The 24,920-nt window shown below is 39.9% G+C and overlaps 1 protein-coding gene across 2 annotated transcripts; it reads left to right on the top strand.

Annotated features, from left to right (window-relative positions):
- Nucleotides 1–245: 245 nt before the first annotated feature.
- LOC129207557 (photoreceptor outer segment membrane glycoprotein 2) lies at nucleotides 246–23,750 on the top strand. 2 transcript variants are annotated; one of them, XM_054828672.1, is made up of 5 exons: nucleotides 246–354; nucleotides 959–1,166; nucleotides 15,253–15,921; nucleotides 20,214–20,460; nucleotides 21,900–23,750. In XM_054828672.1, the coding sequence occupies exons 3-5, from the start codon at nucleotides 15,341–15,343 to the stop codon at nucleotides 22,164–22,166; spliced, it is 1,095 nt and encodes a 364-aa protein (XP_054684647.1). In that variant the 5' UTR covers nucleotides 246–354; nucleotides 959–1,166; nucleotides 15,253–15,340; the 3' UTR covers nucleotides 22,167–23,750. The 2 variants fall into 2 exon arrangements, with proteins under 2 accessions (XP_054684647.1, XP_054684646.1); XM_054828671.1 differs by lacking the exon at nucleotides 246–354 and adding an exon at nucleotides 405–635.
- The last annotated feature ends 1,170 nt before the right edge of the window (nucleotides 23,751–24,920 follow it).

Consider the following 24,920-nt stretch of genomic DNA (forward strand, 5'->3'; position numbering starts at 1 on the left):
GGGGCCCGCGGCCATCCCCAAAGGGGTTAACCTCCTCGCGGCCACCGCCGCCATCCCTGCGGCAGTCCCGACCGGAGTCCGGCCGCGCTCGCCCGCGCCGCCAGCCCCGCTCTCGCCCTTCCTCAGCTGCAGCGCCACCGAACCCGCTGTCCTCCAGGGTGCCGCCTGCATCTCTTTTTCCGGAGCGGTGATTGGATGGCCGCGGAGATTCCTCTCGGGCGATTGGTTGTCAGAGTGATCAATTAGGATACCGGAGGCGGGGCGCGCCTGGAAACGGTGCTGGTGCCAGGTTGGTTGAGATCCGGTGAGCTCCGCTACCAGCCACAGCCGCCCCCGCGCAGCTTCGGGGCCGAGGTGCGTGCTGGGCACTGTAGTCTCCCATCGCGGTGGCGGCCGGCCGGCCGGCCGGCCAGGACCGCCACGAACCGTTTCCCGCCGAGGCTCTGAGGGGGCGGCGGGCAACGCCTGTGGCAGGGATCGAGGCCGGCCCACGGCGCTCGCCGCCCCAGGGCCGCTCCCCGCTGTAGCGCCCGCTCTGGTCCGGGAAGGGGGGAGCTGCGTCCTCGCCGCACTACCGGCCTCCGCCTCATCAGCCCGGGCTCGGCCATCCCCGGGCCTCATCGGCGCAGCCGCCCGTATGTAGAGGATGGGTGCCCCGGGCCTGCCTGGGTTCAGGCCGCTGCCCTGCCTCCGCCGTGCCGCGGCGGGGCGAGAGGGCTGAGGAAAGAGAGGCTTGGGCGGGGGAGGAGGGTGACCGTGCGGGGAGAGGCCGACCCCTCGCGTCGCCTCAGGGACTTCTGTCCCTTGCGGGGGCAAACGCTGCCCTAAGGACACAGCAGGGCTGTCACTCGTGGGCTCCACGCTGTGGCACTAGGGAACGGTTGATGTATCGCGCGCATAGGCCGGTACGCCCTTCGAAGGGAAGGCGTCAGCTCTCACAGGTGACTCTTTATTGCAGGCCAGACTTTCCAGCCTAGTGAGGCAATGGAGCGGGTGCTCTTCGGTGGGTGCCGGTGTGCCATCGCACAACAGCTGACGGGACGCGTTTGTAGGCAACGGTGTCAACCCAGAGGCTGGATCCATCTGGCAGACCGGCAGCTAGGAGGGACCTTTTCTGTGGGAAGGGGGAAGGACGGATTTGCTGTGCTCGCAGCAGCTTGTATGAAGTGAATAAGCATGCTGCAGCCTTCCCTCATGTGAACTTTTCCTTAAAAAAAAAAAAAATTATTCCCCTGCTATCAGGCAGATAAGATGATGATGGTGTGAATAATTTAAGCCCTTTCTTCATCACAAGGAGTTGATAGTCAAAGAGTAAGGTTTAAAAAACAGTATCTCCTACTACAGATTTATGAGTAGGAAGATCTTAATGCTTGTAGTTTACAAATGAGTTACCTAGCAGTGGGAGCTGTGAACCTAACAGCCTGAACAGTTGTGGCTTGCTCAGTGTCAGCCTCAGCCTGATGCTCCTTCATTCACAAAGTGAACTACCTGAAGCAGTGGGCCACCAGCCATAGTGGTGTGCATAAGTACTGGTGATAACCATATATTCCTTTATATATAAAGAATATGTGTGTGTGTGTGTGTGTATAATGTGTCCTAACTAACAACTGAAGCAGTTAATAAGAAAGCTGATTATTATGAAGAAATACTCATTTTGTGCATGGAAATGATCAACCTTGATTCAAATAGGTGGGGAGGGTTGGTTTTTCTTTTTTTTTTTTCTTTTCAATAGTACATCTTTTCCCCAATTGCAAAATGGTATTATGAGGTTTGCTTGCCTTTGTTAGCCATTTACAATTTCTCAAGTGGAAAATATTCTACTGGAGCTACATATTCTTCTAAACCTGCGTTAAAGGCATTGCAAAGGTGACAATTATTCTACGATAGGCCTGCTCCTTATACCTACTCTTCTTATGCACTAAACAAATTACTTTTTCATATTCCCTCTATAGGAGACAGTACTTTTCCTCCCAAATTATAATTAAGGGTAGATGAATGCCCTAACCACCTCTTGTTTTAAATAATGCCAACAAAACTTGCTGCGTGCTAGGTGTAATATGAATATGAATCCATCTGTGAAGAGTACTTTATTGTTCCCCAAATAATTGACGTATTGCCTGAGGTGTACAATTCTTCAGGAAAATTTTCTGATTTGATTAAAGAGAATGGAAAGGCCTTAATAAACTTGTTTGTCTGGTTTGTCTGTTTACCTGTTTATCATTGCTAATCCAGGGGGCACAGTTTCTGTCATCACTTTGTAACTTCACAAGTTAATTCATTATCTAATATAACCACATTGTCATGCACAATATCATGAAAATCACATCATGAGTCCATGTCTCAGCATACTCTAAGTCAGCATGTACACTGCAAGCTTTAAAAAACCAAGTAGCCTTTCCCTTTGTCATGAGTTAGTATTGTTACAGTGATCTGTTAGTTTTCAAACTACAGTGGACTCTTAATAAGTAGACAAAACCTGAATAGTTAAATAAAAGTCAAGCAGGAAAAAAAACCCCTAAAACTTAGTCTTCTCAAAAGGAAAATCTGTTTCCACTTAAGGGCAGGAGGTCTTTACAGAAAAGATCTGTTGGGTTTTTTTTTTTTTTTAATTCAGTGCTTCAGAAATATACCAAGAGGTTCTTCAAGGCTTTCTGTTCTACTATTTTTGGTTCAAAGATGATGGTAAATTAAATGCATACCAGCGTTTCCTCTGTCAGTGCAAACTTGCAGAATATCTTCACCATGGGGAAAAAAAAAACCCAAACAAGAAAACCAAACGCACACATTAACATCTCTATATATAAATACAGAATCAAGCTACTCTAGCCTTTTTGCAGTGGTACAGGTAGTTAAGCTTAGATGCATAATGTTGATTGGGCATGGAGAAAGTTACCCTGAGCCAAAAACTGTCTTATGCCTTTTATTCGGGTTTTACATTGTTAGTTCTAATTGGCTATCTCAATGTAAAAATGTGCCTCTCTCTGCAGTGTAACTATAACCTTGTTCTTACCTTTTAACCAATTGTATTTTGTTGCTGTATCTGGCTTTGTGTGGTAATTATCTGGTATTCCATAACATCCAATTAACAACGGTTTTGGATGCAGGGGGAGTAAAAGAGGGATTAACTGTAAAAAGTGCCTCTAAATAGTATGTACTCTTGCTACTGTTAGAGACAGACTAGAGGGCCAGGTCTGACCCTGTAGGGTATTTTGTATGTAACTATATTTTTTGTATGGGAGTTTATCATGCAGCCTTTGAATCAATATATCGAACATATGTGACTGAAGAGCCACCTCTGAATCTGCATGGAATGGTAGTGAGTGTCCTAGGTCCTTCTATAAAGCCAGAAAGCTCCTGCAAGCATATTCAAGTGTGATAGCCCAGCACATGTAACTGTGATGTGGCTGTGAATTAATCTAGTCATTTTAGTTTACTAGTACTTATGTAGAAAGAAAAGGGGAAAGAAGAGGAGCTTCTAACTCCAATCTGTTGCAGATCTCTGAGTCTATTCCTACTATGAATATTCTCTGGAAGGTGAATTCTCCTATGTACATTTTACATGTCTGTGCATGTGAACAGTATACCTAAATATTTATTCTTAAAACTATTACATCGTGTTCATAATTCGTGAAAAACACACTGAAATTAAGTTAACATTTTTAGCATAAACGATACCAAAATATTACTTATATAAATAAATTATTAAAATGACAGGAAGGGAAGAATCATTATTTGCCTCAACAAAGGTTCAGATCTTGCCGAGAGTCGAATTTCACCTTGGGATGGAGAAGAACAAGTACTGGAAACAATTATCTGCTGGTTTAACTTTTCTGAAGTCTGATTATATTCTGAAGAATGATTATATCGGCAGAAACTTTAGCCTGTTACTTCCAAAATAGAGAGGAAAATGAAATTACTTAGCAAAGTTAGTCAACAGCTGTAAACCACTGCAAATGGATACCTCTGCATTTGTTCTGAAGACTTTTTAATATTTCAGGTGGTGCAAAGTAAACCAGTAAAGCAGACTGTCTTGCCTTAGTTCAATCCTAAATGTCTAACTTGGCTGTAGACTGCAAGGAGACAAAAGACAAGTACTGCAGAGCAGGAGGATTACTGTCAGAAATTACTCCAAATTTCAAAGGCTCACCTGACCAGACTTTATTATAACTGAGTTGTTGCTATGGAAAGCTGTGAACCAAAAAAAAAGAGATAATAATTTAGTTGTGCTGGTATGTGCATGGCATATGCATAGCAATACAATTTGCTGATAAGTTTGACTGTATGAAAAGTAATTCCCAGTCCTGTAAATATGTTCTTACATGTCTAATGTGGCTTCAGTATTTAATAATAAGTATTAAATCACCTAATGAGGCAATAAATAGAACTGGTCTGAATTTAAAAAATGGACAAACAAGCCTGTAAAGACTGAAGTGACAGCAAACTATTTCTGGACACAGGTGGACACAGCTCTAGCTTTTATGATTTTTTTATTTCAAAACCAATGAGAATGAGAATATACCCACATATAAACTCCCAATATCTATCTTTCTGGTTTGAAGAACTAGATCATAACTTCCAGGATTGTGTGTAGGTGGAACACAACTTTCTAGTGCTTCAACTTCTGCTTTCTTAGGCTTCATAATGGATAATCATGGAAAAATAAGTTCGCTTTCCTGGAAATCTTCTACCTTGTGTGATAAGGGAGGTATAAGAGTTTTCATCAGTGTTTTTTAGTCTGAGAGGAATGATCGAATGTTTCTTGCAAGGACTCTTTAAAAATTAAAAACCATACCTATACATAAACATAAGTGTATGTCTGCTGATGGAGAAAGGCGACATGATTAACGACGTGTAAGACCACCTGAACTCTGCTGTTATTCAAATAAATGTGTATAGGAGTAGATGATTCATCCTGCGAAGTACAGGCTCCTTGGTTTCAAATACCTTCACTGGAACTTCTTTGCCTAGCCATCAGGGTGTTGGGGTTATTTATTTATTTCTGTATGAGTCAGAAGTTGTGAATAATGTTTCTGCTTAGTTGACCACAGAAGTAGGAGACAGAGCTCCAGAAATTTTTTTGGAGAGTCAGAAATCAAATGATTGTCAGAAAAGAGAGGAGAGAAAAAGAAAGAAGGAAAAAATAAAGAGGAGGATAGGTAGCAAGCTGCACAGACTTCATAAGTCTTCATCTCTTCATTCCCAAGAGATGGAAGATTAATAGGTTTGGTTAGTCAGTAAAAGAACATCCACCAAATCCTAGAATTTGCTGAAAATTGTAAATTGAATATATAAATGGAGGTGGAAACAATGCTCTCACTGAAGAGAGAAAGGTAAACAAGTTTCATAAGCTCACATTTCAGGCAAAGTCAGTGAGCATAAGAAGTGTTGACCAAAGATGGGATAGCACTTAGAAAGTTTTGTAGATGTTTAAACAGGTATCCAGTTCATAGCAAATGAAAAATCACAGACCTTGAAACATTTAATTCAGCCCTTTTACTAAGGAAGGACCAACTGTCCCTACAAAATTCCTGGCCAGTATTTGTCAACCTCTTCTGAAAGTACTCTGTTGATGGAAATCAAGCTTTTTCATGGGCTGTTTCACTACCTCACCAAGAGAAAGATTTCATCCATTATTTCTCCTCCTATCAGCACAGAAATCTATTCCCTTCCTCTGTGCAACTACCTTAAAATTACTTGCACACTATTTTTACCATCAGTCTTCTCTACACTAAGAAAACTGAGTTCCTTCAGTCTTTTTTCATAGATCATGATTTCTAAACAGAGTGTCAATAAGCATGAAGTCACCGCTGAAGGGACAGAGGGATCTGGGATCTTTTTCAGAAGACCTCTATGTGCATTGTGTCTAGGTGCTGGTTTTTGTCTATTTGACAGCTTCAGAAATTCTGAGTTTGTTGTTGTTTGTTTTGTTTTTTTTTTTTAAACTATCTCTTTTATTTCTAAAAGAATCTCAGATTCCCTGCAAGATGTCCTGAGTAATATTGTTCAGTTCAAATGGTGCCTGGAGAATGAAAAACAGCATCAACATTAGGTTTATATAAGGTGACAACAGGGAGACTTTCTGATTAGTACAGGAGGTTTCTTCGAGGAGAAATGTGAGAGTGTATGTCTGACTACTTTGCTAGGGGAAGAAGGGTCAATTGGCAGTATAGTGCACCAAAGTCTTGATGCTATGAGATGTGGAACAGAAAAAGAAGATTTTGCCTCATTATGTGAGGGGAGTTTTGTTGGGAACCCTCATAATATATGTATAATTCCATTCTGCAAAAAGCTTCCTGATGACTCGCTTGTGATGGTATGATCCATAGTGAATAAGGTATGAAGGTGAAAAGCAAGACTGCTTCATGGGCTAGTTATGAATAAAGTCGTAAAAATGGATTCTAGTCTGGAGAAAAAAGTTACAACCAAGATGGAAGTTTTAGGTTACCAACCGATTTAAAATACAGGTTCATGTTCCAGCTTTACCATAGACTGCTGGTCTGATTTTAAGGTGAAGACACTATTTCTGTGCCTTAGTTTTCCATCTGTAATGACTCACCATGAGTCAGGAGTGGATGACTCAGAGGTAATGGACAGTACAGCTCCTATGGATTGAAATCCGAGTCAGCTTGATAGGTACCTGCATGGTGTTTCCCAGAATATACAGGAGCCCAGAAGACTAGCAGTACATGTGCAGTGCAGTTCATGCAAGTCTGCTATAATTTCCTTTTTGCCTGAGACTAGCTCTGGCACCCATATTGTTATAACCTTTATAACCTTTAAACATCTGAAAAATGAAAATTATAATACTTCATTTTCTGATTTGTTTAATCTGTGACATTCTTCAGGCAATTAGATGAGCTACAGTTACAGTATTTGTATTTTGCATGGAACATAGTACAGTGGGTCTTCTGGTACAACTGTAGTACAGTGTATAGCTATAGTTGTAAAAAGATATAATTGACTTAGTTTGCAATAAGTTTTGTGGAATTCTAACGTATGAACTGGGTTCTTTTAAATAACTGTCCGTCCCCATTATCTCTTGCCTTTGAGTTTTGACATTCCCTCTGCCAACTCTGCCATTCCATAAGAATTTCAAATGTTGTGATTTAACTTAGGTATCTTCATCTAACTAAAACAACCATAATCATCTAGATATCGCTATACTTCCTTCCTAAAAGTTCAAAAAAATGTAATCGAGAGATGAATATTCTGCAAAGACTCAATTGCTTCTATTTGCCTAGTAACTTACGCCTCTCAGTATCTACCATGTGGTTCACAACTTCACAAAAGCCAAAAAAACCCGGATGGTCTGAACTCCCTTTTTCATACCCTCTCCCCATTAACACATCGGTGAGAATCTCTTCCTGAGTATGGACTCTCCCTCTGAAGCACTGACATGTTAAAGAAAGTATAGTACCTGCTTGTGTGTATAGTACCTGCTTGTGTCAGACTTACTGAGTGCCTCCAGTTTTAGTCCATTACTCCAGAATGTCTTATCATTAGTTATCATTTGCATTAAATACAAGCTGAAATGAAAAGCCATCCAGATATAAAAATAAAACATTAATTTTTGGAAACTAGATGTAAAATTTTGCAGCATGCGTCATCCCAACTAGCTATTTAATTAGGCTAATTCATAACACATCTGTCCTTGCTTGTGGACTTATATATGAATGGTACTAAATGGGTAAGTAATTGGCCAAACATTTATTAAATTTACCTCTTTCAGATCTAAAGCCACAGCACAGCAATCTCCACTGTTAGCAGGAAAGCGTGTGTTTTCTTTCTACACTGCTGGGTGATAGATGGCAGACCCACGTCTACAACCACTCCTGCTGAGTTACAAAATGCTACTCTGTCATTATGATCTCGGTGTCCAGGCTTCCCAGCAGGTCTGTAAGAAAGTGCATCATGTTTAGTTATAGTTTGCCATAAAACAAAACTAATTTCTGAATAATTCAACTTTTAATATTAACTTTGCAGCTGAAACCATTTCCCAGTATGAGACAGAACAAAAAATGCAGGTAGCATTGACCTCTAATGGCATTAAGATTGGATTTAAGTAAGTTATTTCTTACAATGATGCATTCCTGAGCTTCCACTAGCTGTGTAAGTGACCTGTAATCTCTCTAACAGAAATAAAAGAAAGCTTCTTTGCATTGTAGAAAAAAACCTACATACAGCAGCACTGCCATCTTCTGCTTGCTTGCTTTCATGCATGCAAGTACTAGGTTTATATTGCAAAGCAACAACAGGGAAGGTGCATTTTTCTACTAGTAGGTATCTGAGCAATAACATTTTCTAATACTCAGGGATAACATATGTCTGGAGTTCCACAGATGTGCGTGGTTTTCACACATGAACTTTTTCTGGGCATAGAAAAGGACTTCAGATGTTTGTCCAGGATTTCTAATACATTACATCCCAGCCAGAGCAATAGCTCAAAAATCCCAGGTGAATGTGTACATTTGTGTACTCATGCTGTCCACAAGGAATATATTATACCTGTTGAATATGCTCTGTAGAGTTAATCTGTACACAAATGTACACATTCGAACAGATCTAACGTATTCCTTGTGGTCTGCAAGAGTACAGCAAGTCCAAAGCATCAATGATCCATGTACATAGGACTAATTCAATGCAGTTGTGGTATATTTGATCATATGCAAGCATTTGTGTGGTCCATATGCAGTAAGTCCAACAGGTCCCAGATGTATAACATATGCTTTTGATGTGAAGTTTCCTGGATGTGCTTGTACATCAGCACATAAGCAATATAGAAAGCTGGAAGCCCTACTTCAGATATCTTCTTTAAAAAGGTGAAGGTACGGTAAATTATATTTTTCTGAACTGAAGTTGCCATCAAAAGGCACATTGAGCCTGTATGGCTCTAGGCACCCTCCACACATCAAGGAAGTGGCTCTGTATAAGTTTGCCATACGGTACCAGACGATGCGTTGTTGGATGGAGCTTTCAGCACAAATATTAGTTACGAGTTTGATAGTATCAGAAAAACTGAAAATAGAATTTCACTCTATGACTTCATCCTGTTGGGACATGTCCTTGGGATTTTTCACCCTGTGGAGGCACAGAGCGACACTGGCAATTATGAGCCTCCCTCTTCCACACATTAATGTATGAAATGACTTCTGGCAAGTGAACAACTCTTAATTGGTTTTTCTTCTTAGAATATTGTAGTTAGATATTCCAGGCTCTGCTTTACTCAAGACTTTGATAGACTGAGTTGCACTGATAACTAATCTTCCACCTTTCCCTGATAGTAAGTGTGATAATACTGATGCATGCAGAGGGGTGTCTGTCTTTACAAAAGCATGAGACCATAAACAAGGTGAGCAGGTGTATTGCCAGAATACAGTTAGAATTACAGTAATATTGTGATATCAGTTTATTGCTCATCATTAGCTGGGCGAGGACAGTTTATGCTCCTGAGAATATTCATACGCGTTGCAATCCCTGGTGCAGGTCCCTTGCAGTCAGTCATGGGTGCTCACTGAACTCTCTCTGCTGTGCTGACCTGTTATGGACCCTATAGACCAAACCTGGTCCTGCTTAGTGATTCAGTTCTGGTACTAACACCTCCACTAACGACTTGATCAAGCATTGCTGCAGACTCAGCTTGTTGCCACTACTGTTGCCAGTTCAACCCAGCCATGTCCATCCCACAGATCGCTACGTGCTGGGCTCAGAAATGCCAGAGGATGAGATGCTTTTGCTTCTGGCTTGCGATAAAGCTTTTAAGAGTCTAGGACAGAGGCGTCTACTAGATTGTTCTTGAACCTGGAAAGCCTCCCAAACCAGAATCTACTGTGAGTCATACAGGGTGATCCAATTGCTCTTGGTTACTTGAATTCCTTTCTTGGACACAGTCACAATCAATACACACAGGACAGACAATTCCATCCAAAGCAACAAAGTATGGTATTATGGGTAAGGCACATAATAATGTAAATGATGATTGCCTAAGATACATTTGCCCTTCCCACAGAAGCACAGAGTTTCATTATTCTCATTCCTCTCTCTCTTGGACCCATATTTATTGTTAAGGAGAAATTAAGAACTAATGAAGACATTAGCAGGTACTGAAGAACAGTCTCTGTTGCTTACTAGCCCAAACCTCTGGGGGGGTAAAAAGATAAAAGTTGTTACTATAAATCCATTTTGTCAGTGAGATCTCAGTTGAGATCTCAGTTCACACTCAGATAACTGGCCTGTTTTGCAGGATTTAACCTGGTGGCATAAGAACCTTGAAATAAATCGCTTAGCTACGATTAGAGATGAAAGACAGATTAGCACGGGCAGGAGAGTTGAAGTCTTTTTCTCCATCTCCACTGGTGAGTCAGTGTAAGGACAGAAGAACTACACAGACATCAGGAAATCAGTACTTCACTCTTCCTCAGGATGCCTGATCCAGGTATTTTCTCCCCTGTACTCATCAGGTTACCGGTTTTGAGATCTTGAGATCTAACCTCTGAAGCAGGTTAGTGGTTTCTTTTACAATAAGTCACAGATAGGAATGTGTTTTTAGCTAAAATGGCAGATTGTAGTGAAATTTGTGAGCTAAGATGTGGTTTGTTTATGACAAAATTGCAAACCAAATTTTTTGGACAATTTGCATCTAATAAGTAAATTTTATAAACAAATAGCTGTGCTATGTCTTGTTCTATGTACTTAGGGGAATTTGATAACAAAGGAACAGTTAAGTGGCATCTTGAAAGCAAAAAGCTACAGTATGCTGAAGGAAGCTGTGTTTGAAGGGAGTTGGACAAGAAAAGCTTGAGAACAGTATCGATAATATGGAAGAGATTTCCACATTTATTGGGCTGCTTGTGTTGAAAGAAAGATTTCTCCCTTTACAGAATAAAATCCAACTTCCTCTCCCATAGCTGGGGAAAAATGTCTGTGTGTATATACTTCATAACTCTGGAGTGGCTCGTGTGCAATGGTGAGGTGTGTTTCTAAGAACTTCGATGGCGGTGTTAGTTCCTCTGAACTACTAGGAGCATTTGTGGTTTTAGTACTGTAGCCAGTGGCAAATATAACTTGGAGAAGAAAAGATACATATTACAGAGCAAGACAATGACACTTTTAGCTTATAACTGCACTTCAGTTCTTTCAGCTAGAAGAAATTTCTTCATGATGCTCAAAAAATGTTACTATGGGGCAGTATGCATGTTGCAATACATCTTACGCTAATAAATACATTAAATACTTCATGGAATAGCTAGGGAAAGAATAACATTATGTTGTATTTACAAAATTCATTATGACGGGAAGAGGGTCTTCTCATTACCTAAAATAAATTCAGTAAACTGTAAGCATAGGAAAAAATAATCATAAGAGAAATATCCTTGTAGAAGCTGGGAACGCTAGACCTTCTGCCTAGTATTTCCCATAGACTAATTTCTCAGGAACAGAGTAGGTAAGCTGTTCTCCTGTCCTAGACTTGATGCACTCAAAGTTTCACAAGAAGCACAGTTGTCCCAATGATCCTTTGTGCAATCCCAGGTGTATCAGTAACAGCCAGGGTCAGTCAATGAGTGATCACTGCACTACACCAACCGGTTGTGCCCCCCCCCTCCCCTTTCCTCTGGCAGTACAGCCCATATGAAATAGCAAGTCTTACACCACTGGAGGACCATGGTGTGGGTACCTCTGTTAGAAGAATGTGAATATTCTGTGAAATCTGCTCTTATAATAATACTAAAATTGCACCAAGGAAACTGGAAATACCATGTGAGAATTACTGGAGGCAAGGACTTACTAGGAAAGATGCTCTTGCACATAAATTTTTCATTTTTTTAACTTTAGGCATCTGAAAATGAGGGAGCTTTATCAGAATAGCAACATGAGATTGAATCTATCCTAGCTTATGGAATTCAGCTTCAAATTTCTTTATGGCTAGAATATGACAGAAAGCGTTAAATTTATGTCTTCAAAAATCAACAATGCCTCGAGTAGATGAATTTTAAGTAAACGTAGAACTGTTTACAACTTTTGTTCAAATGTTAAACCAAAAGATGCTTGGCAAGTAGGGTGTTCTCAGTGACAGTGTAACTATATGTGTGCCTAACAATTTAGAGACATTTTGCAAATATGTACACATATTTTGTAGAAATGAACAGTGAGTGATGCATTCATATACACTGGCCATTGAACGTGAACTGCTTATCAGTGGCTAGGAAACTTCACAACAGACTCTCTCTATTGTAAGCTCTGAGACCTCAGTATCGGGGGCAAATAAACCTATTTGCAGCAGCTGTCTACAGCTATTTAAGTTCAAGTCATGAACTGCTTAACTGGTAAAGCAATCAAAGATACTGTCTCTGGGCTTAGCAGACAGGCTGTCGGCTGAATTCATACAGAGGCTTAATTCTGTGCCAGCAGAGAATGATCCTTTTAAATCAGGTCTGAAGGATACCATAGAAGAATGCTGTGAAGAAAGTGTTGTCATTTTATAAATGACTGTTGTCTGGACTTGTTTGTACAGAGGTGTCTATCAATAATCGGTATTTCATTATGATAATCGATATGATTATCACGATATGATTACAATCAGTAGTCAACCATAACCGATAATCAGCCTTACCCATCATTAAAATTAGGACCCTGTTTTTAAAGTCAGAAGGCTGCTGGCCTGAACACCTTTGGAAATAAGACCAGTATGGAAAAATGCTGTGCATTTTGCACACTATTCTGTGTATTGTGCAAAAGATATACAGACATGAATAGTCTTGAGGGAAATTAGTTTCCTCTCTAAGTGCAGGAGAAAATAAATGCAACATGAATGAATTAGATCGCACAGGCATTAAAATGTTTTACTATTCAAATGCATGAAGATATCTAAACCATATCCTAATATGGCTAGAACAACCTATTTCTCGCCTGAACAAATAGAATTGATTTCTTCCGACATACAGATGAAGATGCTGGGATACCATGACCTTTTCAAACTGTACTCTACAACAATCTGCTTACCCAATGTTAAGCTTCATCATTACAGCTGTGGATCCTTCAGTGGGTAGGTGTAGCGCTACTTCTGTACAGCTTGTCTGCAGGACATTTTCATGCTGTTTTAGCTGATGCCTATTTTATTCAGATGAAGTTAAGTAGTAGAGCCCACTAGCTTAAAAACAATTATACGTGAATAAAGCTGCTTATACTTCTCTGTTTCCCCAAATACACAGGATTATGTTTTACTGTTTATAAATACCATTGTATTAGTGGAATTAGATGACTGTATCATCATATAAATACATAGCTGTATAGTATAAAATCACTCTAATGAAAATTGATGAATTAGTACAAGACCATGCTGAGAGCAGGTTTTATGGGGAGGGAAGAAAGAGCAGCTCCATATATCTTGCATGTGTTGAGGAAAGGCAATCACAAAGCATCGGAAGCACTGAAGAAGGGTAAAAGTTCATGGTTTGATCCTGACGTATTGCAGCATAGTTCTACATCCACGTCACGTACACAGAAAACACATTGTCTCCAGCTCTAACGGGTTTTAGCTCTCGGATGTTATTAGCTGCTTTCTGCCTGTGATTGTAACATAACTGGAGAGGTGCAAAGGAGAAGTTATTAGCGTTGCAGACAACCAAGGTTAAAAGTGCTGGGAACAATGGTATCTTTTCTTAGACCACTAATACCTGGGGAAAAGAAGACAGACCTTGAAACACAGAAGTCCTCCTTCAGCTGTGAAACTCTGAAATGCCAGATTTGAAACTTGGTCTCTCTGAATATATTTTATGCCCATCATTGTGATCTTTGGAGAGAAAAATAAGAGTGTGTGGATCACATGGGAAAGTTATCAAAGGACTGTTAATAACATAAGAGCAGGTATATAAAAAACAAGCTAAAAAATATACAAGATAAAAATTACTAAACACGAGGAGTTTCCTGTCATTTTTCATATAGTTCCCCTTCAAAAAACTATCATGGCGTCCCTTGGGGCTGCAGAGCCTTCTTCAGATGGGAGACTGGAAGCAGTTCCAATGGGCGGTGAAGAAGTCAAGGTTATTGCAGAAAGTGCAACCAGGAATGATATTTAGGATTCTGACTGGAATATGGGGGACTCAGAAAGAAGACCAGTCCACAGGTGATAGCAGGGCTGGAATAAGGTGGGATTGTCACAGTTCTCAGGACAATGGGAAAGAACAAGGAACTTCAGCTGCAGGAGCAGAAGTTAAGACCGTAACAGTGATTCCCTAAGGATTAAATAGGCCTTGTTTAATACATCATGCTATTCCAAAAACTATTTTTTAATAAGAACTTTTCAGAAAGGAAGGAAGGGCAATGAGGTAGAGAAAGAAATAGAGCGTCTTAAACTGCTCATTTTTTTTCATAAGGTTTGAAGATGTTCTGGGTCTTTTTGTAGGGTGATATGTTACTTGACATAAAAATGGTAGTGCCTTTATGCCAGACCAAACAGAAAAATGCTGTGGAGGATGGTTTGTTCACAAGTAATATACTCAGGTCATATCACTTAAAATTTAATAAAATGTTGATAGTATTTTCTAGCAAACCAACACAGTCATTGATAGTTTAACCATTTGTTGAACATTTTTTCTGTGTGGGTAACCAGAGTCAGTTCCCCCTTCAGTTTTTGCCAGAGTGATCATATCTTAGTAGTGTAAGTGTAAGAATAAGACTGCTTTTTGCTAGCAAAATCACATTTATGGTACATAATCAATGAACTGGCTAAACACACCTATAGGATACTGTGTTTCTGGTGCTATTTTCATGTTTTTTCCCATATGGTAAAAGGGCTTTTGCAATTATGCTGTATATATGCGCTTATTTGTCCTACTTAGCAACTTTTGAATGCAAATTTGACCATGACACAGTAATCTAAGAATTATAAATTCCTAGAATCATCAAGAAAATATGGGGAATGAGTAGAAAGGAAGGGCACCATGAGTCTCCTGGAGGGAAAGACAGCAGATCAGCTCACTTCTAGACATCAGAAAATCTGCACAGAAAATTGCTCTCAAGACAAAAATCTATAGGAACCCAGAGTTCATTGGTTCTATTGTTCACTTATTTTTAATTGCTGTAATTGGTCCTTAGAGTTGTTTTCTTAAGCGATTCGTATTGCATGAAATTCAAGCAATAAATTTCACCGGGGCACTCCCTTGGCAGGTCTCAGAGTGCGTGAGGCTGTACAGGAAGTTTTCTGTAGTCTCTATAAATACCCAGTCAAACAGACAGTAATCTCTCTCTCTTTTTCAGGTGTCTACTGCATGCCTTGGATACATGCTCCTGATCAGCTTACAAGCTTTCCTTGACCTATGTAGCTCTTCCTAATGCTGATCTGACTATGGCTGTCCTCAAAGTAAAATTCACGAAAACTAAGAGGGACAAACTGGCTCAGATCTTATGGATCCTCAACTGGGTTTCTGTAGTGAGTGGAATCATTCTCTTCAGTCTTGGCCTCTTTCTGAAAATAGAGATCAAGAAGCGCAATGAAGTGATGGCAAAAGGGGACATTAACTCTGTCCCCAACATGCTGATCTCTGTAGGAGTCATAGCATGTATCATCAACTTTCTGGGTGGCAAAATCTGCTATGACTGTTCGGACGCAAAGAAGTTCTCTCGATGGAAATTAGTTATGCTCCCATACATCGTATGTACCTTCTGTTTTACCTTCTGCATCCTCGTGGGTGCTCTCATGTGCTACACCATGAGGAATGAGCTGGAAGAGTCTCTCTATCTGGGACTGAGGGATGCTATTAAGTTCTATAAGGACACGGACATACCTGGACGATGTTTCTTAAAGAAAACAGTGGATATGTTACAAATTGGATTCCAATGCTGTGGAAACAATGGCTTTAGAGACTGGTTTGAAATTCAGTGGGTATCTGCTCGTTATCTGAATATGGCTTCCAATGAAGTTCTGGAGTAAGTATTTACTAGTCATAACAAAAAATTCTAGGAAAAAGCCACATTCAAGAAGAATTTGTATGGAACAGAAAGTAAGAGTAGTGTCAAAAGATCTTGAGATGCATTGCCATTAAAGAGAATATGACAAAACTGTTTGTTCTCTGCCCTCAGCCAAAAATTCTGGCAGTATTTTCCCTCCTTATTAAAATAGCATCTTCTGGCTAGAAGGCTTGTCTCAAAGGGCATTCTAAATAACTCTGGCAATGGGTCTAACTCAAGAAGAGATAACATTTATTTGGTCATAGGCATGTTCACAAATACCCTCATAGTTTAACTAATGTAGTAACCTTTAGTGGATAATACTGGGAATAACGCTTTGTCTAGACCATATGCTCCCTCTAAAACCAGAAATACTGAAGTACTCAAGCCAAAAAGCATCCTTCTGTTTATATTGAATCATTCTGGAGTTCTAGCATACACCTCACAAGGCCAAGTACAGACTAATTTCTGCTGGACCTTTGTCTCAATCAAAAAACTGCAGAATGACCATGTTACAAAATATGCTAACTACATGCACAAAGTTGCCTTTTGCTAACTTTTTAGGGATGCTAAGCAAAGATAGATCTTTCCTTTTTTTAATGTGTGAATTAGCTACCTCAAAATTTCAATTATAATGAGTTGATGATGGAAAGTAAAAAGCATTATACTAACAATACATTGCACAGTCAATGCTAAACCCTGACAGGTCTTTCTCCTTCAAGATACTAGACTTTGTAAATCCAGGTTCAAATCTATATGTTTATGTGTACTGCCAACACCATGTACACTGCATAAAAAAGGAGGAAGAAAAAACTTTGAAATTTGGTTTGTGGGGTTTTTGGGTGTTTTGGTTGGTGCTTCACATGACGTAGCGATTGTGAAGTTATACGCTCAAAAAGAAGAGTCTGGCAGTTCTTACAGACAATAGAAGAGGTAACAATAAAACATTTTAAAAAGTAGACAATCCAATATGTAATAATTCTTCTAAAGCTGGAAAAAAGTCTTCACTGACAAGAGTGAAGTAGCTCTATATGCCTGGGAAAGACAAACACAAAAATCTTGACTGGCATCTGTCAAGTGTTCTGTTTTGTTGAACTCAAAAATCAGTGACCACAAAGCCAGATGAAGGGAGGCCGAAGATCTTATTTTCACAGAATTTGCAACCTGAAACTGCCATTATAGCAAAGCGTATATACAGAGCTACAAATATACCAGAGGACAGGACCTAGGAGAATACGGACAAGAGGGCATCAGCATGCATAAGGCAGTTGGCTGTGGAAATAAAGCAAGCTTCAGAACAAGTATTCTCAAGGGAGAAGTTGGAAAGCAACAGTGACAGAAAGCAGACCTGACCCAAGAGGTGTTTTAAATCCTGGTTCTACACTGAAAAGTGATGTGACAACAAAGATGATCCACAGGAACTTAAGAGTAGTATCTTATTGTGAGGACAAAAGTAAAATATACTGCCTTTTATTTCTGAGACATGCAGAAAGAGTAATGTTTTACTCAGGGCCTTAGCTAAACTCCATTGTCTTCTGCAGGGTCACCTGTGCTCTGCCATTATTTTGAAAATACATCAACAATTTTTGCCCCAGAAAATTGGCAGAAGATGGCAGTGAAATGTGTGTGAGGGAAGTAACTACACTGCAGAATTTTTTACTGTATGTAAGTTGGATAATTCCATCTTGATTCTTGCTAGAATCCAAGTTGGTGCTGTATAACCAAATTATACTAGGATTTCCAAAAATCTAGTAGTGAAACATTCGATATAAAATCGTTGGAAGCAAAGTTCAGCTGGTAATGTTCAGAAAGGATGGGGAAGAAAAATATTTTCTTGGTTTCATCTTGTACTTATGTCAGTTAGTACTTGGAAGATTAAAAGGCAAAGCAGTTAAGAACTGACATAATGTCAGCTCACACGTAACCTTTGCAAAACTGAACTTTCCACCTGTCTTCACATCCTCTTCCTTTTGCTCTCTTCTGTATCTCCACTGCCAACACCACAGAAATGGAGAGAATCGACAGGAATGGTGGGAGGATGAGGCAGGTTACAGTGGTACAATCCTATCATTGCTTTGGTTGGGTAAAAATCATCTTTTTATAGTTTGAAAAGCAAGTTTTGCTTTATGATACCACAACAACTTTGAATTGCAACATTAAATAGTGAATGTCTCACTCCCGCAGCTCTGTCACTGAGGTCTTCCCTTCTAACAGTACCAAGATACATCATTCTTTAGTTTACCACTAGTAGAGGAAACACGATGTCAGGGGACATAAGCCAAGTCTGGAAACTGCTGTCCTTGGCAGCAGAAAGAAGATTCCTCTTTATAAAAAGTGGCAGGAAGAAAAAACAATAATTAAATTGAAGCTTGGGATCAAAAGAAAAGCTTAAGACCTAGTTTAAGAGATTGTATTTTAACCATTTTAGATGCTGTACTATATTTGGGTCATGTCACCGAAATATACAGGGCATTTTGCTGGCCCAGGTAAAAGCTTCCCTTTCACAACGTACTGGGCCTTCCTCTCCTCCCTCTGCGAGGTGTCTTTTCTCCTCCCGCATTCAAGGCGTCTGTTTTGTCCCCCTCTGACTCCCTTCCTTGTTTCCCTCCCAGTGAGTGGTTTTGCCTATGCCCATTACAATGCTTGCACGCTTTAGTCTGGTTTCAGTGGATTACTTGGGTTCTTTTGCATTCGTTTCCTTCTGTTGCCGTTACCAGGAATATCATGGCTACAAAGTGAAGAGCTAGGCTTTAAAAGGGAGAAGAATGCAAGCCTAACCCCCTCCTAGGTGGGAAATGGCAGATGAACCTCCTGGCTTATTTGGAAAGATTTTTAACAGAATGTTAAGCAAAACAAAACACACACCCCCCCACCCCCACCCCCCCCAAAAAAAAAAAAAGGAAGGAAGGAGGTTGTATTTAGCAGGCCTATTGCAATAAAGTGAAGGCAATTACTCTGCCATCCCAGCACTGCCAGAAATACTGAGTTTCCTAGCAGCTTGTGGTTCTTTTGAAGGATACATTTAGTCCCAAAATGCCAAAAGAACCCTGGACCACAGAGTTTCTGCTTCTTCTGTTCACCTGATGAGCTTCTTGTGATGACTTTCTTCCCTTTAATTTAAATCATCTGTAGTGGAACAGGAAAATATGATTTGTAAACATTAATAAATGAGGATAAGCTGTGGAAGATATTAAAAATTCTACTGTTAGCAAATGGTGAAAGCTGGCTGTCTAAGAGAAAGTTGTCTTTCATGTATTCTGGCTCCCTAACAAAGGGCATGGGCTTCATGAAAACAGGCCATGGTTCTCACCTGTGGGGCTGTCTCAGGAAATAAGCCTTTTCCAATCAGCACAAAAATAGATGCGCTTAGAGGCTTCTTCCCCAAAGTGTGAGAGCATCTCTCAACATCTTTTATGCTCTCCAATTTCTGGAAAATCTATTTCTCTGAAGAGCCTGCTTGGAAACAGAAGGCCTCACAAGGACACACTAGCTAAAGAGCAGGCAGTACAAGGAAAATGGATGTCAAGGATTCATTTCACTGTTCTAGAAACTCTTGATTAATCTGAGACTGTGTTCTCTTTCCATCCTATGATTTTTTTCCCTCCCATTTCTTTACCTTTCTTCTTTCCCCCCTTTTTTTCTCTTGATCTTATAAAGGAAGGAAAGGAATAATTTTTAGCAATAAATACAAACAGTTTCAAAAGTTACAAAAAGTATATTTACGAAAAGTAGAACCCCCTTGTGAATTAGTCTCAAAACGTGCCGAGCCAGCCAGGGTGCAATAATGAAATGCCAGCGGACAATTTCCACTGGTTCTTGGGGCATGCAAAGTTATTCTTCTATTAGGTTCTCTATTAGGAATGCTTGTGTTGACAATCAATCCAGAAGTAGTGAAACACAGGATTTCTAGGGCCGTAACTTCCATTAGAGTTCCACCAAGATAAACAAGTTCAGAAACTGTCTTTAGTATTTTCAGTGCAAATACCTAAAAAGGCAACATCTCCTTGAACACCAATTTCACATCTTACACGCACAGTACCAAGAACCACGTGAGGTACTGGGCTCATACTGCACTTAAGAAATACAGCAAATGAAAAATTTAGTTTTCCTGCAGTAAGCAACTTTTCCAGTTGGAAATATACTCCCATTTTCCTTTTGTTACATTGGAGAGGCCTACATCACAGCAGACTTGCATTATGTCCTTTTATAAAAATCACAGATGCTATCTGCTGCTGATACCGGATTGGCCCAAACTTTCTGTCTTGTTTCAGCCGTCTAAAGAGCAACGTTGATGGAAAGTTCTTGGTGGATGGAGTACCCTTCAGCTGCTGCAACCCAAGCTCCCCACGGCCCTGTATCCAGTACCAGCTGACCAACAACAGTGCTCACTACAATTACGATTTTCTGACAGAGGAGCTCAATATCTGGGTGAAGGGGTGCAGAGAGGCCCTGCTGGATCACTACGTGGCCATTATGAGATCCGTCGGTATTGCAGCATTGCTCATTTGGTTGTTTGAGGTAAGTCTTATAAAAATGGGCTGCGTCAGATTAATTGGAGACTCCCTGCTCTCTAGGTTGGGAAACAACTATGGTGTAACGTACGAGAAGTGCCTCAGTATCTAATACAAAGTCCACAAGCACTTCCAAGAATGTTGCGGGACTTCCTTTCGTACAGACAGCTTTCTCAAAGTCCCCAGAGCAGAAGCAAAACTCATTGAAGATAAGAACTATTAGAAATGATATATATATAATTCTGTATACTTACAGAGCTTTTTCAATAGACTGTGGCATATTCCCTTCCCTGAAGCATTTATGGGGTCAGATACAGGATGGTACATGCAGTAACATAAACGCAAGGAAGTTAGGTGAGAAGGCCTAAGGATTGTTTTAAGTCAGTTTTAACAAAGAATATACAAAATGTGAGCAGGCCTTTGGCTGAATACATTAATTTTATTTATAGTAAAAATTGAGCATAAGTTTTAATATCTCAAAGCCTCCTTTTTACATTACATGGCTTCACCATATAGACAGTACTTGCAAACATGACATACCTTTTTAGATGTAGCTTAGCGTGCTTGTTATGCAAGCATATACATCTGCAAAGATGCAGCCTTTCTGCTGGCCTCTGTAAAGAAAGTTGTCATCTGCAGGTAAAGGACACCCCAATGGTATATGCTAAAATATGGTTTTATTCCTTTATTAATAAATTTTCATGTTCTGATTATTGCTCTATTGCATAAATATTAGCACTATAATTAAAAGTTCACAACAGTCCTCAGGCTGTGCAAGACGGGGCGGGGGGGGGGGGGGGCGCCAGAAACAAGAGGCCTTTGGCAGCATATGGAAGAGCTGCGAGCCAGCTCTCTGTGATCCCTTAAATGTTGTCAAGCTGGGCACACTGGTCTCGATTCCAGCAGAACTATGAAAGTGTGGCTTTTTCCTAAACTTACACTTGAGCCTCTACTATAGGCCATCCTTCTTCATTTTAATGCATTGGCATGTAGGACACATGTGACTTACATATAAATAATTAAACTCCTTGGAGGAAATACTGATTTAATCAAGGTCAGTGGAAAAAAATCCACAGAAATTAACAGATTACAATTTAATTTGCTTTTCCCACTGACTGATGGTCCATTAATTGATCATCCATTCTACATCAGTTAGTTGTAGTCTCTGAGGCTGCAGTGTTCCCAAGTAATTCTAGGTATGTGCCAATACATGCAAGTGGGAATGCTACTTGAATGGAGAGAGAATCAATCTCTCCCTGGTATTTTTCTTTCTAAAAAATGCAATTAATTGGGACAGTGGTTAGATAAATTGCTGGGGTAAAGAATTTGTCTGATTTACTCAGTATTAATTATTAGGCCTGTAAATACACAAGTCAGAAAGCAGATGTAGTGATAGGATTGAGGCTGTAATTTAAACTCTGTTTAACCATTAACCGTTTCTTACAGCTTTCTGTACTTATTGGTGTCCGGTACCTACAAACAGCAATGAAGAATGTCCTTCTCCTAGGAGATCTGGAGGGTGAATCAGATGGTTGGTTACTGGAAAACAGCTTTGTGGAAACTGCCAAATACAACATCAATATCATTAAGAACCTTGGCAAAGCCAATCAGATCTCCACTGTTTCAGGCATTCATGACCCCAATATTAACGTTCAAAACACAAACTGTGGCAAAACCAATGTTACAACAAAATCTATCCCAGCAGCTAGCTAGGCAAGTGTTCAAAGAAGTGACATCATAAGTCTAGCTTTGACATATTACAGTCTTACAGTTACCAGATTTTTCACTGGTAGGGGAAAAAAAAGGTAGGAAAACTAATGAGACAATTGAACAAACCACAGACTGGTGACAGCTCCAAAAATGCTGATACTACTTTGGCTGGATGTATTTTTACTCATTCTTGTGAAATCCCTGATTTTTAACACTGCACAAAGCAAACTTTCAGAATTTTCCCTACTTTCTCTCCCTTGCTTACATCTGTCATGGTCTAAATACATCAGAATAACCATTATGCACAAGCAAATGTTCCAGACAGGATGAGTCTACACCTACTAACATACAGATTTGGTCTACTAGGTACCAACACAGTTGGTCATTACTATCATTACATCTATAGAAATCCCAGCAACAGGGAAATCCCAAAAGAAATTACTACACCGGATAAAAAGATTCTTTAAAAAAGGTGATAACTGTGAAATGAAAACTCTGTAAGTCCAAGTTAGGATAGGGGAAATTTTAGCCAGTTATACATAAGTTGTGGCCCTACTAAAAGAACCTACTAGCTGGAGGAAATTGAGTTGAAGGCAATGAGACTTAGCATAATGTATTTCACTCCCCCCCTCCCCCCCCAAAATAGTCTGAAGTATATCTTCATTTGTCCCCACTCCATAGTTCAGAGGAAGCCAACTACCCTACCTCCCTGAAAGTCAGTGGGTACTGCTGAAAAGAGTTCACTGCTCAAAACTAACTGACAGCTCATGTTGGGATATTTAAAATTCCAAGCAGCATGTGAAAGCACAAGTTTAAAAACAAGCAGATAGTTGCTGCCTTCATTTGCCAATGAAGGTAAAAGACTGACAGATCTCCCATCACGTTCCTAGTACGGCACTCAGGAACTTTGTCAATGCACGGAGTGAAAGCTGCCTACTGCCAAGACACTTGTAGTTACAGGATGCCCTATGACTGTAATTCATCATTAAGAGTAAGCAGGAAAAACTTATCCTCTATTCTGTATAAGACCAAATTACACATGTTACTTGTTATTGTTGTGAATAATACATTGTTTGAATATGACTTTGGACAGCTTGTGCATTCATAGTGTATAATCAAGTAAAAGAAGCTACATCACCAGGATATTCAAAGTAGAACTATTCCTGCTTTTGAAATTGTGCAAAAGTAACAGTAAAAATCCATTTACCCATTTAAACAATGTTGCTTTCTATTTCTATAATGCTAGGATAAGCAAGAATTATAATGTAAGAATATATTGTAAATAAAGTGTGTGATGTAAAAGTCTATACTGTAATTCAAGCAGGCTATACGCATTATCATAATTTCAAATACAACTTCTTCGCTACTTAAAATTTTAGGCCTATACTTAAGTATGTTAAAAATAAAACCAGACAGATGGGGATCTGTCAGCAATAGTCGCCTGTAGCAGATGTTTTGCAAAAGGCACATAAGAGGCAAGACCATGAGAAAAGGGTTCTTTCCCTGAGAAAGCACTTTGGGACTTGGTATGGCAAAGAGGGTATTTGTATCACTGTGTTGTAATAAATCTCAGTGGGCATTTTTTTCTATGAATTTGCATAGTATGTTTTAAACCCATTCATGTTTTTGATATCCAAAACACTTACAACAATGAGATTCAGATTTTAATTTCTCACAATTCAATTCTGCATTGTTTGACAAACTGCTTCTCTTTGCTTGTTGACTCCCTGACAACTTAATCGGATATCCTCTAATTCTCGCTGTAAGATGTAGCTGATGGTCATTCCCAATGTTACAATCCTCTATTATAATCTTTCTTGGTCCTGTCTTTCCAAGTTGAAGAAGTTGCTATTTAACCTTTTCATCTATGGAAGTTGTTGCACACCTGTGATAAGTTTCATCACTCTTCTCCATTTCTTATTTTTAAATGAACACCACTGTGGAAAACTAAAGACACCATGAACTAAATAGGTCTTCTGTCCTTTTGTTTTCCTAAGAATTCTTATCATTGCTTGCCCTTTTCACTGTTTCTGAGCATTGAGATGACATTTTCACAGAACTATCCATAAAAATACTAAGAAAGTCTTTGATATGAATATATCTGGGGGTTCTGGTCCACAGCAGCTCAATATGAGCCAGCAGCATGCCTTGAGGGCAAACCACACTCCAGGGTACATCAAACACAGCGTAACCAGCCGGTCAAGACAGGTGATTATCCTGCTGTATTCAGCATTGGTGCGGCCTCGCCTGGAGTACTGGGTGCAGCTCTGGGCCCTACAATACAAGAAGGATGTGAAGGTCCCTGAATGCACCCAGAGGAGGGCAACAAAGCTGGAGAAAGGGCTAGAAAGCATGGCCTGTGAGGAGCGGTTAAGGGCTTTGGGCTTGTCTAGTTTGGAGAAAGGGAGGCTGAGGGGAGACCTCATCGCTCTCTATAGCTTCCTGAGGAGGGGAAGCAGAGAGGGAGGTGCAATTCAATCAGACTTTGCAACAGAATATGATTGTTTTTAAAATGCAAATTTTTTTTTCAGATGAGTACACAAAGTGCCACATGCGTCAGTCAATAGCGATTGACTTCCTCAACACAACTTTAGTCCATCTACACTTGGAAAAAACAGTTCCAGATTGCTCAATAACCAAAAGGTGTAATATAATCAGAAGTAACTCAGAGAAAGCCAGAAATTGTTTCTGTAGATTTGTTTTATTAGGGAAAATGGAATCAAGAGGACTAAGAATATGTAAATTTTAAAAAATAAA

Source organism: Grus americana, chromosome 5, assembly GCF_028858705.1.
Source record: "Grus americana isolate bGruAme1 chromosome 5, bGruAme1.mat, whole genome shotgun sequence".
Taxonomy (NCBI): domain Eukaryota; kingdom Metazoa; phylum Chordata; class Aves; order Gruiformes; family Gruidae; genus Grus; species Grus americana.

Excerpts from the sequence above, each read along its gene's own strand:
- LOC129207557 (XM_054828672.1), top strand. The coding sequence starts at position 15,341 with ATGGCTGTCCTCAAAGTAAAATTCACGAAAACTAAGAGGGACAAACTG. Across the intron at positions 15,922-20,213 it reads GCTTCCAATGAAGTTCTGGA|CCGTCTAAAGAGCAACGTTG; the intron begins GTAAGTATTTAC and ends GTCTTGTTTCAG. Across the intron at positions 20,461-21,899 it reads TGCTCATTTGGTTGTTTGAG|CTTTCTGTACTTATTGGTGT; the intron begins GTAAGTCTTATA and ends CGTTTCTTACAG.